The sequence below is a fragment of the Tachyglossus aculeatus genome, chromosome 4, assembly GCF_015852505.1.
Source record: "Tachyglossus aculeatus isolate mTacAcu1 chromosome 4, mTacAcu1.pri, whole genome shotgun sequence".
In the NCBI taxonomy this organism is placed as follows: Eukaryota; Metazoa; Chordata; class Mammalia; order Monotremata; family Tachyglossidae; genus Tachyglossus; species Tachyglossus aculeatus.
This window is the reverse complement of record NC_052069.1, coordinates 22,774,629-22,793,383: the sequence shown is the minus strand read 5'-3', so window position 1 is coordinate 22,793,383 and position 18,755 is coordinate 22,774,629. Positions and strand designations below refer to the sequence as shown.

Sequence of the window (18,755 nt, the reverse complement as noted above, 5' to 3'; positions counted from 1 at the left end):
GAAACAGAAGGACCCCGAGGGTGGGGGTCCCGGGGAGGGAAACAGAAGGACCCTGAGGGCGGGGGTCCCGGGGAGGGAGACAGAAGGACCCTGAGGGCGGGGGTCCCGGGGAGGGAAACAGAAGGACCCTGAGGGTGGGGGTCCCGGGGAGGGAGACGGCCGGCTCCCTGAGGGCGGGCGGGGGTCCCGGGCCCGGGCGGGGGGGGGGGTGGCGCTCTGCGCCCGGGCTCTCGTGTGCCCAGCGCACGGGGGGCGGGCCCCCCCAGGTGCCCGCCCCCTCCCCTGCCGGACTGGTCCGGCCCGCCCCCCGCGCGGGGCCCCGCCCCCCGCCCCCCGCCTGGGCCTTAAAGCTCGGGGCAGCGCGCCTCGGCTCGGCTACAGCGCGGGGGGCGCCAAGCGGAGAAGGGAGGTGCGGCGATGGGGCGGCCCCTCCGGGCCCCGTGCCCGTGCCGGTGCCCGTCCCAGCGGCGACGGCGTCCGGCCAGGGCAGCATGAGGGCGCCGGGGGCGGGGAGCCTGTCCCCGTTGTGCGGTGGCCACAACGCTTCGCAGGCGGCCCCGGCCCCGGGGAACGTGTCGTCGTCGTCGTGGGCGTCGTGGTGGTGGTGGTCGTCGGGGTCCGGGTGGGCGTGCGTGCCGCCGTCGGTGGGCATCCCGCTGGCCATGATGGTGACCGGCCTGGTGGGCAACGGGCTGGCCCTGCTGCTGGTGGGCCGCGCCTACCGCCGGCGGGGCGGCGGGGGGCCCGGGGGGCCCGGGGGGGCCGGCGGGCGGCGCCGGTCCTTCCTGCTGGGGCTGGGCGGGCTGGCCCTGACCGACCTGGCCGGCCAGCTGCTCACCAGCCCCGTGGTGCTGGCCGTCTACCTGTCGGGCCGGCCGTGGCAGCGGCTCGACCCGTCGGGCCGCCTGTGCCACTTCTTCGGGCTGAGCATGACGGCCTTCGGCCTGTGCTCGCTGTTCCTGGCCGGGGCCCTGGCGCTGGAGCGGGCGCTGGCCATCGGGGCCCCGCACTGGTACGCCGCCCACCTGCGGGCCGGAGCCCCCCGGGCCGTGCTGCTGGCCGCCTGGCTGGCCGGCCTGGCCTTCGCCCTGCTGCCCGCCGCCGGCGTGGGCCACTACGGCGTCCAGTGGCCCGGCACCTGGTGCTTCATCAGCACGGCCCCGGGCCCCGGCGGGCGGACTCCCCGGGGCCGCCGCTTCTTCGCCGCCGCCTTCGCCGGGCTCGGCCTGGCCGCCCTGGCCGTCACCGTGGCCGCCAACCTGGCCACCGTCCGGGCCCTGCTGGCCCGCTGCCGCCCGCCCGCCCCCGCCCCGCGCTGGGGCAGGGTCACCGCCGAGACCGTCGTCCAGCTCACGGGCATCGTCTGCGTCCTGGCCGCCTGCTGGTCCCCGCTCCTGGTACGGACGGGGGCGCCGGGCTCGGACGGGTGGGTGGGTGGCCCCGTGGGTGGCTGGCTGGATGGCTGGCCGGCCGCTGGGCAAGTGGGTAGCCGATGGGTGGGTGGCCCCGTGGGTGGCTGGATGGATGGATGGATGGATCGCTGGCCGCTGGGCAAGTGGGCATCCGATGGGTGGGTGGGTGGCACCTGCTGCGCAAGTGGGTATCTGATTGATGGGTGGGTGGGTGTCTGCCGGGTAAGTGGGTATCTGACGGCTGGGTGGGTGTCTGCCGGCTGGGTGGGTGTCTGCTGAGTAAGTGGGTTTCTTCTAGGGTGAGTGCTGGGTGGGTGTCTGCTGAATAAGTGGGTTTCTGCTGGGTGAGCGTCTGCTGGATGGGTGGGTGAGTGACCGCTGGGGAAGTGGGGTTCCGCTGGGTGAGCGTCTGCTGGATGGGTGTCTGCTGAATAAGTGGGTTTCTGCTGGGTGAGTGTCTGCTGGATGGGTGGGTGAGTGACCGCTGGGGAAGTGGGGTTCCGCTGGGTGAGCGTCTGCTGGATGGGTGGGTGAGTGCTGGGTAAGTGGGGTTCTGCTGGGTGAGCGTCTGGGTGGGTGAGTGACTGCTGGGGAAGTGGGTATCTGGTGGGTGGGTGGGTGTCTGAGTAAGTGGGTTTCTGCTGGGTGAGCGGCTGCGGGATGGGTGTCTGCTGAATAAGTGGGGTTCTGCTGGGTGAGCGTCTGCTGGATGGGTGGGTGAGTGACTGCTGGGGAAGTGGGGTTCTGCTGGGTGAGCGTCTGCTGGGTGGGTGTCTGCTGAATAAGTGGGTTTCTGCTGGGTGAGTGCTGGGTGGGTGTCTGCTATGGGTATCTGATGGACGGGTGGGTTTCTGATGGGTGGGTGTCTGCTGAATAAGTGGGTTTCTGCTGGGTGAGCGTCTGCCGGATGGGTGGATGTCTGCTGGGTGGGTGAGTGCTGGGTAAGTGGGTATCTGATGGGTGGGTGGGTGTCTGCTGAGTGAGTGGGTTTCTGCTGGGTGTCTGATGGGTGGGTGTCCGCTATGGGTATCTGATGGACGGGTGGGTGTCTGCTGAATAAGTGGATTTCTGGTGGGTGGGTGTCTGCTGAATAAGTGGATTTCTGCTGAGTGAGCATCTGCTGGATGGGTGGGTGTCTGCTGAATAAGTGGGTTTCTGCTGAGTGAGCATCTGCTGGATGGGTGGATGTCTGATGGACGGGTGGGTGTCTGCTGGATGGGTGGGTGTCTGCTGAATAAGTGGGTTTCTGATGGGTGGGTGTCTGCCGGATGGGTGGGTGTCTGCTGAATAAGTGGGTGTCTGATGGGTGGGTGTCTGCTGAATAAGTGGGTTTCTGCTGAGTGAGCATCTGCCGGATGGGTGGGTGTCTGCTGAATAAGTGGGTGTCTGATGGGTGGGTGTCTGCTGAATAAGTGGGTTTCTGCTGAGTGAGCATCTGCTGGATGGGTGGATGTCTGCTGGGTAAGTGGGTGTCTGATGGGTGGGTGGGTGTCTGCTGGGTAAGTGGGTGTCTGCTGGATGGGTGGGTGTCTGATGAATAAGTGGGCTTCAGCTGGGTGAGCGTCTGCTGGATGGGTGTCTGTCTTCTGGGTGGGTGAGTGACTGCTGGGTAAGTGGGTATCTGATGGGTGGGTGGGTGGGTGTCTGCTGGGTGAATGTCTGCTGAGTAAGTGGGTTTCTGCTGGGTGGGTGGGTGTCTGCTGAGTAAGGGGGTGTCTGCTGGGTGAGTGGGTGCCTGCTGGGGGAGTGTATCTGCTGGGTGTACGTGTGTGGATCTGCCACGGCTAACAGGCATAATTAAGGGGGGTTGCGTATCAAGTGTCTAGTATGTCAAACTCTGGGGAAGAGACGAGATTATCCGGTCGGACACTGGGCCCCTGACCCACAGCGAGAAGGAGAACAGACGTCGAATGCTCATTTTACGGGCGAGGAAACTGAGGCGGGTCACCGGGCCGGCAAGGGGCAGAGCTGACTTGAGAGCCCAGGTGACTTGCCTCACAATCCCGTGCTTCTGGTACGGCGTTGTTCTGCCGTGTGCTTGCGGGCAGGGAATGTGTCTGTTCATTGTTGTGGTGTCCTCTACCGAGCGCTTAGCGCACAGTGAGAGCTTAATAAGAAAGACTAAATGAAAGTGAGAGGCGAGGTGGAAGGAGGTCCACAGACCTTCACCCTGTTTGGAGGGAGAGGAGCCATCAGACTGAATGAAAACTGATGTTTTTTGGTTGGAGTAGTCATAGTATGCCGTAAGTGCCTATTGAATGCAAGGCAGTGTAGTAAGCCCTGGGAAATCTCAGGGGAGAATAGGTACAAGCAGCAAGAGAAGCAGCATGTCTCAGTGGAAAGAGCACCGGCTTTGGAGTCAGACGTCATGGGTTCAAATCTCGCCTCCGCCCATTGTCAGCTGTGTGACTTTGGGCAAGTCACTTAATTTCTCAGGGCCTCAGTTACCTCATCGGTAAAATGGGGATGAAGACTGTGAGCCCCCCAGGTGCCCGGATTATCTTTGTCCAGAAACGCTCTGGGCATATTACTCCCCTCCTCAAAAATCTCCAGTGGCTACCAATCAATCTGCGCATCAGGCAGAAACTCCTCACCCTCGGCTTCAAGGCTGTCCATCCCCTCACCCCCTCCTACCTCACCTCCCTTCTCTCCTTCTACAGCCCACCCCGCACCCTCCGCTCCTCTGGCTGCTAATCTCCTCACCGTACCTCGTTCTCGCCATCGACCCCCGGCCCACGTCATCCCCCGGGCCTGGAATGCCCTCCCTCTGCCCATCCGCCAAGCTAGCTCTCTTCCTCCCTTCAAGGCCCTTCTGAGAGCTCACCTCTTCCAGGAGGCCTTCCCAGACTGAGCCCCTTCCTTCCTCTCCCCCTCGTCCCCCTCTCCATCCCCCCCATCTTACCTCCTTCCCTTCCCCACAGCACCTGTATATATGTATATATGTTTGTACATATTTATTACTCTATTTATTTATTTATTTATTTATTTAGGGACAACCTGATCACCTTGTATCCCCCCAGTGCTTAGAACAGTGCTTTGCATGTAGTAAGCGCTTAACAAATGAAATCATTATTATTGTTATTATTGCAAGGACAGAAGCAGCCGAGTAGTCTGTCCATCATATTTATTAATAATAATAATAATAATAATAATATTAATGGCATGTGTTAAGTGCTTACTAAGAGGCTTGCCCAGGATCACACAGCTGACAAGTGACGGAGTCGGAATTAGAAGCCACGTCCTCTGACTCCCGAGCCTGTGCTCTTTCCACTGAGCCATGCTGCTTCTCATAATGATGGCATTTGTTAAGCACTTACTATGTGCCCAGCGCTGTTTTAAGCGCCGGGGTAGATACAAGGTCATCAGATTGTCCCACGTGGGGCTCACAGTCTTAACCCCCATTTTACAGATGAGGTCAATGAGACAGAGAGAGTTGAAGCGGTTTGCCTAGGGTCACACAGCAGACAAGTGGCAGAGCAGGGATTAGAACCCATGACCTCTGACGCCCAAGCCCGGGGTCTTTCCACTGAGCCACGCTGCTTCTCAGGACTGAACCCAGTCCATTTGGGCCCGGGGCAGAATGAAGCCAGGGGTCACCTGGAGGCGACCGGGGCAGGGGGCCTTAAAACTGGCCAAAGCTGCTCCCAAAGGCCGACGACCTTTCCGGGCTTGGACGTCAAAAAGAGCAAAACCTCCGAAGTCTGAAGTTAGAGAGGAGAGCGGTATGGCATCCCAGTTGCTTCTGCAGATCTTGGTGAGCGGTGTGGTATCCCAGTCACTTCTGCAGATTTTACAAAGACCAGGCCAGGATTCTGCCCATAGAGCCCCCAGGGACCAGCGGCTCCTCTTCACTTCTTGCAGCGAGCCACCGAAAGGCAATTTCACCTCTTCGCAATAATAATAATAACAATAATAATGGCATTTATTAAGCGCTTACTATGCGCAGAGGACTAAGAATGACTTTTCCCTGATTGAGAATAAAATGTTAGGGCTTTGGTTTGGATTTTATACTTTGCAGTTTAAAATCAAGGCGTTTTAAATCAATAATAATGATGGTATTTCTTAAGCACTTAGTCTCGCACGCTCCGCTCCCTTGCCGTTAACCTCCTCACTGGGCTTCATTCTCACCTGTCCCGCCATCGACCCCCGGCCCACGTCCTCCCCCAGGCCTGAAATGCCCTCCCTCTGCCCATCCGCCAAGCTAGCTCTCTTCCTCCCCTCAAAGCCCTACTGAGAGCTCACCTCCTCCAGGAGGCCTTCCCAGACTGAGTCCCCTCCTTTTTCCTCCCCTCCCCATCGCCCCTCCACCCTCCCTCTGCCCTACCCCCTTCCCCTCCCCACAGCACTTGTGTATATACGTACCTATTTATTACTCTATTGATTTTACTAATGATGTGTATATAGCTATAATTCTATTTAATCTGATGGTATTGACACCAGTCTACTTGCTCTGTTGTCTGTCTCCCCCTTCTAGACTGTGAGCCCGTTGTTGGGTGGGGACTGTCTCTATATGTTGCCAATTTGTACTTCCCAAATGCTTAGTACAGCGCTCTGCACACAGTAAGCGCTCAATAAATACGATTGAGTGCTCAGTGCTTAGAACAGTGCTTTGCACATAGTAAGCGCTTAACAAATACCAACATTATTATTAATGAATGAGTGAATGTGCCAAGCACTATTCTAAGCGCTGGGGTAGATACAAGATAGGTTGTCCCACTTGGGGCTCACAGTCTTAACTCGCATTTTGCGGATGAGGTAACCGAGGCACAGAGAAGTAAAGCGGCTCTCCCGGGATCACACAGCAGATAAGTGGCAGAGGTGGGATTAGACTCCCGAGCCTGGGCTCTTTCCACTAAGCCACCCTTGAGATCTGCAGCTGCCATTCTATAATTGATTTTTGAATACCCTTACTCAGTAAAAACTGTCTCATTAAAGGATGTAGTAAAACATCGGAAGCATATGCACGGCCTTTCCTGCAATTTTGGTGCATTCTGCAACACCCCATGAGTCCTTCCTTTACACGTCTTTGATGTTGCCAGGAAGAAAACAAATAACCGTCCCCCCACCCACCCCCCCCACCCCCACACACACACTAAGGTCTGATAGGAGGTCTGTGAAAAGAAAGCCAGCCCTTCAGAAAAAGCAAGTTGTATTTAACTAATACACTGTAATCTCTACTCTGGGAAACTGCCCTTTCCCTGAAAGGGGACAGTATTTCTTCCTTTCGAGAGAAATAAAATCTCCAGTTCACTTCAGAAAGACCCATGGTACCATCATTTAAGTTTTCTAAAGGAGCTGGCAATCTTCCTTTTTTTTTTTCTGTGTAATCCTGGACTCATACCAGTAGAAACTCCAGAAATCGAATTTTCACACTAACGGTGCTAAAAGGAGGTGTCTCTCTCACCCTTCCCTCCGCCCCACGCCCTCCCTTCACTTCGGTCTATTAGCATTAATGAACTAAGAGAAAATAATGCTACAGGATAATTAAAGCTAACATCAATCAGGCAATAATATTTATTCAGCATTTTGTGTATGCAGAGCACTATGCTAAGCTAGGAGAGTACCACAAAATAGAATTCAGAGATACAACCCGGCCTCGAGAATTTTATAATCGCCTTGGATGGATTCTTTTTTAACAATTATTAGAACAGTTTTTCCTTGGCAAAAAAAAAAAAATCAGGATTCTAAATGCTTTATCCTAATTTTTCAGTTAGCTTCAGAAAAAAAAGTGTCCAAACAAGCACATTTAAACAACATTCACTCCAAGGGCACAGATGCTCAAATGGCATTGTGTGTGTGTGTGTGTGTGTGTGTGTGTGTGTGTGTGTGTGTGTGTGTGTGCGTGCGCGCACGTGTGTGCGTTTGTGTGTAAATATATATATATATATTTGATGTAATAATAATACTTGTCATATCGGCTAAGCACTTACTATGTGTCTTGATTATACTAAGCACTGGGTTAGATACAAGATAGTCATGTCAGACAGTCCTTGTCCCACATGGAGCTCATAGTGGGAGGGAAAGAGAAACGGGATTGAATCCAAATTTTGCAGAGAAGGGAACTGAGGCCCAGAGAAGTTAATTGACTTGCCCAAAGTCACACAGTAGACAAGTGGCAGAGAAGAGAGTAGAACCCAGATCCTCTGACTTTCAGGCCCATTCTCTGTCATAATAACAATTGTGGTATTTGTCAAGTGCTTACTATGTGCCAAGCACCGTTCTAAGCGCTGGGGTAGATACAAGGTAATCGCGTTGGACACAGCCCCTGTCCCACATGGGGCTCACGGTCTTCATCCCCATTTTAAGAATGAGGGAACTGAGGCACAGAGAAGTGAACAGACATGCCCAAGGTCACACAGCAGACCCGTGGCAGAGCCGGGGTTAGAATCCACAATCTTTGACTCCTATACCTGTGCTCTTCCCACTAGATTCACACTGCTAGCCGCTAGACCACCCTGCTTCTCTATGTAATAACAATAATAATAATGGTATTTGTTAAGCACTTACTATGTGCCAAGCACTGTTCTAAGCGCTAGGGGATTACAAGGTAATTAGGCTGTCCCACGTGGGGCTCACCGTCTTCATCCCCATTTTACAGATGAGGGAACTGAGGCATAGAGAAGTTGAGCGATTTGCCCAAAGTCAGACAGCTGACAAGTGGCGGAGGCGGGATTAGAACCCATGACCTCAGACTCCCAAGCCCGAGCTCTTTCCACTGAGCCACGCTGCTTCGTTGAACACAATGAACTTACATTAAACAGTTACACTTCACTGGGGACCAGCTTTCTGATGCCATAATACTAAATGGGTGAGAGTGAGAATAAAGGTGTGCATTCATCGTACTAGTCTGAGCTCACGTCTTACGATTTCTCGCAGAGCCGACAATATCTACACAGATTAATAGGGCAGTAATCCCAAGAGCCAAATATAAACCTTGTGTACGGTGAAGTGTGAAAACCAACACTTGGAACCTAATCTGAATTTTGCAGAAGGAAGGTCCTCTTAGAAGTTGCTCAGGAATAAGCTTGCACTTGCCTTTTAAGAATCAGTGGGAATGATGACCTATTTGTTTATTCATCTGCATTCGATAAATCGTTAAAATTTGATTCCAACCAGCACAATTTGCTTTGAATTATTTAGTGTTGTACTCCACAACAGAATAGTAAATCTAAGGTTGGTTAAAGTATGTCCAGTGAGCTCTTACTAATCTCTTCCTGGGTAGTAACTTTGCTGTGTATTGCCGCAGTCAGAAAACCGAGGGATTTTAGTGGGAGTTATTAAATTTAGTATAGAAAGCAATAATGAAGTTCAGTTTTATATACTTTGACTAATGATGCGGAGGCGGAATTATTTGCCTGGGCAGTTCCTGCCTTTATTAGGCAAAATATCTGGGATGGAAAATGTAACTTTTTATATTCTACTTGACGAATGCGGAAACTGAAGTGATCGCTTCACGTGACGGTATTAGTTTGTTTTTCTCTCGGGGCCGGCGGGGTGGGGTGGAGGGGAAAATTACGAATGGTAAATTTTATTTTATAACATTAAATTCTGGGTTAATGAATATGTCTTGCGTGAAGAAGACTTGCCTTTAAAATTTGCGTGAGATTCATCCTTTGATTCGTGGTAAATGATGGGCTAAGCCTTGCCGCGACGAATGAAAATATTTGATTCACAGCTATTGGTCCTGGTTCTGGAGTTTGTTCTTGTCCAGGGGCAGGGGACTGTTGCAGTTTGAGGCGAGTGACTGGGCAGACTCTTTGCTTCCTAGTTGAGTTCTCCAGCAGCTTCTCCCGCAAGCGAGGGGGTATCTAGTTGGCTCCTCTCTGCAGGACGTTGAGGTCCTTGAGGGCAGGGATCAGATCTTCTAACTCTGTTATAATCTCCTAAGCACTTGGTACAGTGTGTCTCCCCCTTGAGACTATCCGCTTGTTGAGGGAAGGGAATGTGTCCGTTATATTGTACTTTCTCAAGCGCTTAGTCCTGTGCACACGATCGGTTGATCTGCATATGGTAGGTGCTCAGTAAACACTGCTGACAGTTTGTTCCCCACCAGGGTCTTCCAGAGGGGAAATGAAGAGTTTAGCTGGGGAGTTAAGTCATATGCCTGCCTCTGGAAAGAGCACGGGCTTTGGAGTCAGAGGTCATTCATTCATTCATTCAATTGTATTTATTGAGCGCTCACTGTGTGCAGAGCACTGTACTAAGTGCTTGGGAAGTACAAGTTGGCAACATAGGGAGACGGTCCCTACCCAACAGCAGGCTCGCGGTCTAGAAGGGGGAGACAGACAACAAAACAAAACATACTGACAAAATAAAATAGAATGAATATGTACAAGTAAAATAAATAGAGTAATAAATACGTACAAACATATATACATATATACAGGTGCCGTGGGGAGGGGAAGGAGGTAAGGCGAGGGGGATGGGGAGGGGGAGGAGGGGGAGAAGAAGGAGGGGGCTCAGTCTGGGAGTCATGGGTTCAAATTCCGGCTCCACAATTTGTCAGCTGTGTGACTTTGGGCAAGTCACTTAACTTCTCTGTGCCTCAGTTACCTCATCTGTAAAATGGGGATTAAGACTGTGAGCCCCACATGGGACAACCCGATCACCTTGTAACCTCCCCAGCGTTTAGAACAGCGCTTTGTGCATAGTAAGTGCTTAATAAATGCCAACATTATTATTATTATTACCACATCCCAACTTTAGCTCCCTTTCTGGAGTATCCACCAGAAGATCCTTCTAGAAGTGCTTAGTACAATGCCTCTAATCCCCTCTAGATGGTGAGCTCAGTGTGGGCAAGGATTGTCTCTCTTTATTGCTGTATTGTACTTTCCCAAGCGCTGAGTACAATGCTGTGCCCACAGTGAGCGCTTCATAAATATGATTGAATGAATGAATGCCTGGCACACAGTAAGTGCTCAACAAGTATCTTGATTATTATCAGAAGGAAGGAAGTGGAGAGATTGTGGATCACAAACGGCCTCTTTCTAACTTCTGATTTCTGTGAGCACTCATTAATGAACAAAAAGCTTTATTCTTCTTTGCTGAAAATATTTTAATTATTATTGTTCTTATCAGGATGGTGTTTATTAAGTGCATACTGTGTGCCAGGCACTGTTCTAAGCACTGGGGTAGACACAAGGTAATCAGGTTGTCCCACATGGGGCTCACAGTCATAATCCCCATTTTACCGAGGAGGTAACTGAGGCCCAGAGAAGTTAAGTAGCTTACCCAAGGTCACACAGCAGACAAGTGGCACAGCAGGGATTAGAACCCACATCCTCTGACTCCCAAGCCCGTGCTCTTTCCACTAAGCCATGCTGCTTCTGTAATGATATATAATGAACACATTACATTACAGAGGCCTCCAGGAGGCCTTCCCAGACTGAGCCGCCCCTTTTCGTCTCCTCCTCCTCCTCCCCTCCCCATCATTCATTCATTCAATCGTATTTATTGAGCGCTTACTGTGTGCAGAGCACTGTACTAAGCGCTTGGGAAGTACAAGTTGGCAACATAGAGAGACGGTCCCTACCCAACAGTGGGCTCACAGTCTAGAAGGGGGAGACAGGGAACAAAACAAAACATGTAAACAGAATAAAATAAATAGAATAGATATGTACAAGTAAAGTAAATAAATAGAGTAATAAATACGTACAAACATACATATATACAGGTGTGGGGAAGGGAAGGAGGTAAGGCGGGGGGATGGAGGGGGGAGGTGGGGGAGAGGAAGGAGGGGGCTGAGTCTGGGAAGGCCTCCTGGAGGAGGTGAGCTCTCAGTAGGGCCTTGAAGGGAGGAAGAGAGCTAGCTTGGCAGATGGGCAAAGGGAGGGCATTCCAGGCCAGGGGGAGGACGTGGGCCGGGGGTCAACGGCTGGACAGGTGAGAACGAGGCACGGTGAGGAGATTAGCGGCAGAGGAGCGGAGGATGCGGGCTGAGCTGGAGAAGGAGAGAAGGGAGCTGAGGTAGGAGGGGGCGAGGGGATGGACAGCCTTGAAGCCCAGGGTGAGGAGTTTCTGCCTGATGCGTAGGTTGATTGGTAGCCACTGGAGATTTTTGAGGAGGGGAGTAACATGCCCAGAGCATTTCTGGACAAAGACTATCTGGGCAGCGGCGTGAAGTATGGATTTAAGTGGGGAGAGACAGGAGGATGGGAGATCGGAGAGGAGGCTAATACAGTAATCCAGATGGGATAGGAATGAGAGCTTGAACGAGCAGGCTAGCGGTTTGGATGGAGAGGAAAGGGCGGATCTTGGCAATGTTGCGGAGCTGAGACCGGCTGGTTTTGGTGACGGCTTGGATGTGAAGGGTGAACGAGAGAGCCGAGTCGAGGATGACACCAAGGTTGCGGGCTTGTGAGACGGGAAGGATGGTAGTGCCGTCTACGGTGATGGGAAAGTCAGGGAGAGGGCAGGGTTTGGGAGGGAAGACAAAGGAGTTCAGTCTTGGACATGTTGAGTTTTAGGTGGTGGGCAGACATCCAGCTGGAGATGTCCTGAAGGCAGGAGGAGATGCGAGCCTGGAGGGAGGGGGAGAGAGCAGGGGCAGAGATGTAGATCTGGGTGTCATCAGCGTAGAGATGATAGTTGAAGCCGTGGGAGCGAATGGGGTCGCCAAGGGAGTGAGTGTAGATCGAGAACAGAAGGGGACCAAGAAATGAACCTTGAGGAACCCCTACCGCCCCCCTCCCTCCCTCTGCCCTACCCCCTTCCCCTCCCTACAGCACTTGTGTATATTTGTACATAGTCATTACTCTATTTTATTAATGATGTGAATATAGCTATAATTCCATTTATTCTGATGGTATTGTTACCTACTTGTTTGGTTTTGTTGTCTATCTCCCTCTTCTAGACTGTGAGCCTGTTATTGGGTAGGGACCGTCTCTATATGTTGCCGACTTGTACTTACCAAGGGCTTAGTACGGTACTCTGCACGCAGTAAGCGCTCAATAAATATGATTGAATGAATGAATGTAATGTAATGTAAGGCCGTCAGCATGGAGGAAAAAATACAAATAAAACTGGAAGGTGATAATGCTTTGGAGGGTTTTTTAAATAAGCGAATGATGTGTGTGACAAATGCGGGGATATTAGACCAAAGTATTGCTTGGTGCTTACACAGGTGATTACAGATTACAGGTTTTGGAAAGGACAAGTGGAATTTCACAACTTGCTCTGATCTCCCTCAGGCTAGGGGATATGTCCAGCAATCCTGGCAGCAAGAAAAATCAAAGATAAGTTGGGAAGCTGCGAGTCTCTACCTGACAAAGTCTTCCAAACTATCTGGTAGTTCTTTCTTCCCAACCGGTCCTTGTTTACCTCTCTATTTTGCTTGTCTACATAAGAAGCTACAGAACTGGAGATTGTGGACGGAGTGAGAGAGAGAGGCTTGGGAGAGAAGCTTATCTTGGAGTAATTCAGCCCTCTCCTGGGATGCTTAGAGAAGAAACTTTTCAAAAGCCTGTAGGGACTCAGGGAGCCCTCATCTCTTCCCAGGGATTTTTTTTTTTTAATAACTCACCTGTGCTGGTCAGCAGCAACATGGGAGAGAGTCGAGGGTAGAGACAAAAGTTTACTGTGCAGAAGGAGGTAATGGCAATTAATGAATGGTAAACCACTTCCGTATCTTTACCAAGAAAATTCTTTGATTTTTTATGGTATTCAGAGCTTACTGTGTGCCAGGCCCTGTACTAAGCACTGAAGTAGATGCAAGCTAATCAGGTTGAATGCAGTTCTTGTCCCATGAGGTAACTGAGGCAAAGTGAAGTGTGCTTAGTACAGTGCTCAAGAGCTTAGTACAGTGCTCAAGCGCTTAGTACAGTGCTCTGCACACAGTAAGCGCTCAGTAAATATGATTGAATGAATGAAATAATAATAATGATAATTAAATACGGTTGAATGAATGAAATATAATAATAATAATGGTAATAATAATGATAATTGTGGTACTTGTTAAGCGCTTACTATGTGCCAAGCACTGTTCTAAGCACCGGGGTAGATACAAGGTGATCAGGTTGGCCCACATGGGGCTCACAGTCTTAATCCCCATTTTACAGATGAGGGAAGTGAGGCACAGAGGAGTTAAGTGATTGGCCCAAGGTCACACAACAGACAAGTGGCGGAGTCGGGATTAGAACCCACGACCTCTGACTCCGAAGCCGGGGCTCTTGCCACTGAGCCACGCTGCTTCGGTCACTCAGCAGTCAGGTAGTGGAGCCAAGATTAGAATTCATGTCCTTCCAACTCCCAGACCTATACTTTATCCACTAGGCCAGGCTGTTTCCCTAATGATTGATTGGTCGATTGATTAACACGTGAAGCTGGGGTGGGTGCCCGACACCTGCTCCTGGGCTTGCCTCTGTCCGGTCCTCTGCTCCCCAACGTCCCCCTTGCCACATCCTCTGATTCATTCATTCAATTGTATTTATTGAGCGCTTACTGTGTGCAGAGCACTGTACTGGGAAGCAGAAGTCAGCAACATATAGAGACGGTCCCTACCCAGCAGCGGGCTCACAGTCTAGAAGGGGGAGACAGACAACAAAACAAAACATAACCACAAATTAAACAGAATAAATATGTACAAATAAAATAAATTAATAGAGTAATAAATCCGTACAAACATATATACATATACACAGGTGCTGTGGGGAGGGGAAGGAGGTAAGGCGGGGGGGGGTGATGGGGAAGGGGAGGAGGGAGAGAGGAAGGAGGGGGCTCAGTCTGGGAAGGCCTCCTGGAGGAGGTGAGCTCTCAGTAGGGCTTTGAAGGGAGGAAAAGAGCCAGCTTGGCGGATGTGCGGAGGGAGGGCATTCCGGGCCAGGGGGAGGACGTGGGCCGGGGGTCAATGGTGGGACAGGTGAGAACGAGGTACGGTGAGGAGGTTAGCGGCAGAGGAGCGGAGGGTGCGGGCTGGGCTGGAGAAGGAGAAAAGGGAGGTCAGGTAGGAGGGGGCGAGGTGATGGACAGCCTTGAAGCCCAGGGTGAGGAGTTTTTGCCTGATGCGTAGGTTGATTGGTAGCCACTGAAGATTTTTGAGGAGGGGATAACATGCCCAGAGCGTTTCTGCACAAAGACTATCTGGGCAGCGGCGTGAAGTATGATCTGGCCCTGTCTCTTGTTCCTACCCTGGCCTCTGTGCCTGCCCTGGCTCTGGCCCTGTCCCCTGCTCCGGCCCTGTCACCTCTTCCATCCCTGTCCCCTCTTCCAGTCCCACCCCCTGTTTCTGTCCCCTACTCCGGCCATGTCTCCTGTTCCTCCCCTGTCCCTCATTCCCATCCCTTATTCTGGCCCTGTCTCCTGTTCCTTCCCTGTCCTCTGCACCAGCCCTGGCTCCGGCCCTGTCCCCTGTTCTTGTCCCCTACTGTGGCCAAGTCTCCTGCTCTTACTCTGTCCTCTGCTCCGGCCCTGTCCCCTGCTCCGGCCCTGTCCTCTGTTCTCATCCCCTACTGTGTCCCAGCCTCCTGCTCCTACTCTGTCCTCTGCACCGGCCCTGGCTCCGGCCCTGTCTCCTGCTCTCATCCCCTACTGTGTCCCAGTCTCCTGCTCCTGCCCTGTCCTCTTCACCGGCCCTGGCTCCAGCCCTGTCCCCTCTTCCAGTCCCATCCCCCGTCGAGAAGCAACGTGGCTCAGTGGAAAAGAGCACAGGCTTTGGAGTCAGAGGTCATGGGTTCAAATCCCGGCTCTGCCGATTGTCAGCTGTGCTACTTTGGTCAAGTTACTTCAGTTCTCTGTGCCTCAGTTCCCTCATCTGTAAAATGGGGATGAAGACTGTGAGCCACCCGTGGGACAACCGGATCACCTTGTATCCCCCCCCAGCGCTTAGAACAGTGCTTTGCACATAGTAAGCGCTTAATGTTATTATTATTATTATTATTATTCCCATCCCCTATTGTGGCCCAGTCTCCTGCTCCTGCCCTGTCCTCTGCACCGGCTCTGGCTCTGGCCCTGTCCTCTGTTCTCGTCCCCTACTGTGGCCCAGTCTCTTGCTCCTACCCTGTTCTCTTCACCGGCCCTAGCTCTGGCTCTTTCCCTACCTCGGGCCCCATCTCCCCTGCCGGTCCTGACACACAGTATGTGGGTGTGCTCTCCCCAGCCACCGGGCCGCATTCATTCATTCATTCATTCATTCATTCAATCGTGTTTATTGAGCACTTACTGTGTGCAGAGCACTGTACTAAGCGCCTGGGAAGTAGAAGTTGGCAACATATAGAGACGGTCCCTACGTAACAGCGGGCTCAGGCCCTGGTGTGTTCTCTCATGCTTCCTACACCCTCAAGGAGGGTCACACTCATTCTCACCCTAACCACTAAAGGTGAAGTTAGTTTGCTGGTAGCGAAACTTGCTCAAACATGTGTCTGTGTATGCTCACTGGAATCATTCATTCATTCATTCAATCGTATTTATTGAGCACTTACTATGTGCAGAGCACTGTGCAAAGCACTTGGGAAGTACAAGTCAGCAACATTTAGAGACGGTCCCTACCCAACAACAGGTTCACAGTCTGGAAGGGGGAGACAGACAACAAAACAAAACAAGTAGATAGGTGTCAATACCAACAGAATAAATAGAGTTATAGCTATATGCACATCATTAATAAAATAAATATAGTAAATACGTACAAATAAAATAGAGTTATAAATATGTGCAAATATATACAAGTGCTGAGGGGAGGGGAGGGGGGTGATGGGGAGGATGAGGAGGAGAGGAAAAATGGGGGGGTTCAGTCTGGGAAGGTCTCCTGGAGGAGGTGAGCTCTCAACCTCCTGGAACTTCTCCATCTCTGTCTGTCAGTAATCAGAATCATTTCACGCCCTGCTCAGCTCACAGTTCTGGTTGCCCCTCCCCAGACCCCACTCATCCTAAACAAAATAGCAGGCTCATCTGGAGAGACCAAGCCCACAGGCCAGCACCCTAGTGAGAGACCCCCTAATACTTTCCCCTCCCTCCCCCTGAAACAAAACCCGGCTTCCCTTACCTTTCTCCCTTGGGGCGGGAGCTAGCAGTGAATAAGCAAACATTACTCTGCTAAGTAGTAATAAAAATGACAATGATGGTATTTATTAAGCACTTCCTGTGTGCCAGGCCCTGTGCTAAGTAATAATTACAATGATGGCATTTATTAAGTACTTCCTTTGTGCCAGCCTGTGCTAAGTAGGAATAATAATGATGGTTTTTATTAAGCGTTTACTTTGTGCCAGATCCTGCTCTACGACCTGTGGTAGATATAAAATAATCAGATTGAATGCAGTCTCTGGCCCCCAGAGGGTTTACAGATGAAGATGGAGGGAGGAAGTTTTTTTTTTAGCATTTGTTAATCGCTTACTATGTGCAAAGCACTGTAGATTTCCATTTTGCAGCTGAGGAAACTGAGGTACAGAGAAATTAAGTGACTTGATCAGGGTCACACTGCTGACAAATGGTGGAGCCTTTTAGACTGTGAGCCCACTGTTGAGTAGGGACTATCTCTATATGTTGCCAACTTGTACTTCCCAAGCACTTAGTACAGTGCTCTGCACACAGTAAGCGCTCAATAAATACAATTGATTGATTGATTGATTGGAGCTGGGATAAGAACCCAGGTCTCTGCCAGCACTGTGCCCTTTCTACTAGGCCACACTGCCGTAGCGCTTCACAATGCATTAAACTTTCCAAGGATTTTTCTGAAGGGCAAGTAAAACCAATCAGTGAATTCGGGTGACAAGATTTATTTTTCTTTCTTTTGCAGACGAGAATTGAAATGCAACTAATTTTGAAATATCTGATGACAGTTGAAAATGATTAGTCCTCTCAAAGTACTACTGTGGTTCTTGCGAGCTCATTTTCATTTGGCCTGAATGCATTTGCTTTTAAACTTTATCCATCAAAACTGTCACTGAGTTTATAATCTAGAAATAAATGTAGAAGTTTTCATCTCTGTTTATAAAACATAGATAGCAGTGGTTTCATAACAGCAGTTCTTTAAAAAAAAACCTTAGAATTTAGATGTGGTGAAACTAGAATTAGTTGAGGTGGCATTCCTGAAGAGGAGAAATAAGTGAGTTCATTATTTTATGTGTATCACATGACACATAAGCGCTTAGTACAGTGCTCTGCACACAGTAAGAGCTCAATAAATACGATTGATGATGATGATGATGACAGAATTCTGGGCCAGATGGACCACTGGTCCTATGGGCATTTTGGGTTTTAAGGGGATGTCCCATGACTCAAAGTCCTGTTATTTATCTTGTTGTTTGACTGACTGACAGGTCAACGGCAGACAGTTGGGGTGAGGGAGAAAGATACTCGACTAGAGATGAGAACATTTCAAAGTACGTCTTTCCAGAAACATCTTTCCATGGGACAACCCAACTGTGCCATATACATTGGATTTCCTTCCAGTTTTCCCCAAATGCACAACAAAAGTCTTTTTAGACATTGATTTTAACTTCTGCCATCTTTTAGGCCATCTGAATTATCTGTATGCCTGTTCTCCAGCGTGACTCAGTGGGAAGGAGGCAAGATGGGGGGTATGGAGAGGGGCACGAGGGGGAGAGGAAGGAAGGAGCTCAGTCTGGGAAGGCCTCCTGGAGTAGGTGAGCTCTCAGTGGGGCCTTGAGCTCTCAGTAGGGCCTTAATGAATACCACTAATAAATACCACTTAATAAATACCACTAATATTATTACTATTGGGGACCGGGGTGGCTGGAGGATGGCAGGGGTGTGGCCAGCGGGAGGGGGGAAGCGGAGCCGATGTTCCCACCCAGTGGGTCTGAACTGGCAAGTTTGAGGGGGAGGAAGAGAGCCAGGCGGGTCATACAGGGAGCCAGTGTGGTGTAGGAGAAAGAGCCAGGAAGCCCGGGTTCTAGTGTCAGCCAGCTCTGCTACTGGCCTACTCTGGGACCTTGGGCAGAGTCACTACACTTCTCTGGGCCTTAAGTTCCTCAACTGTAAAATGGGGAATAGATTCTTGCCTAGGCCATTTCTTAGAAATGAGAGCCCCTTGAGGGACCGGGACTGTGTCCAGTCTTGATCTGATCTTCTTGTTTCCACCCCAGCATTTAACACGTCATTCGGCAGATTATTCTGGTGCTTCGATGTCTGGGAGGCTGCCACCGCTGCCTCAGTGCATTCATTCATTCAGTCGTATTTATTGAGCGCTCACTGTGTGCAGAGCACTGTACTAAGCGCTTGGGAAGAACTAGTCGGCAACAGATAGAGATGGTCCTTACCCAACAACGGGCTCACGGTCTAGAATGGGGAGACAGACAAAACATGTGGACAGGTGTCAAGTCATCAGAGTAAATAGAAGTAAAGCTAGATGCAAATCATTAACAAAATAAATAGAATAGTAAATATGTACAA

General features: G+C 51.1%; 1 protein-coding gene across 1 annotated transcript in view; it reads left to right on the top strand.

Annotated features, from left to right (window-relative positions):
* The first annotated feature begins 391 nt into the window (after positions 1–391).
* PTGER3 (prostaglandin E receptor 3) overlaps positions 392–18,755 on the top strand; it is a 41,572-nt gene continuing 23,208 nt past the window's right edge. Inside the window, exon 1 of the mRNA XM_038745652.1 lies at positions 392–1,397. Coding sequence (XP_038601580.1) covers positions 492–1,397 — 906 coding nt within the window. The 5' untranslated portion in view covers positions 392–491. The remainder of the gene's footprint in view (positions 1,398–18,755) is intronic.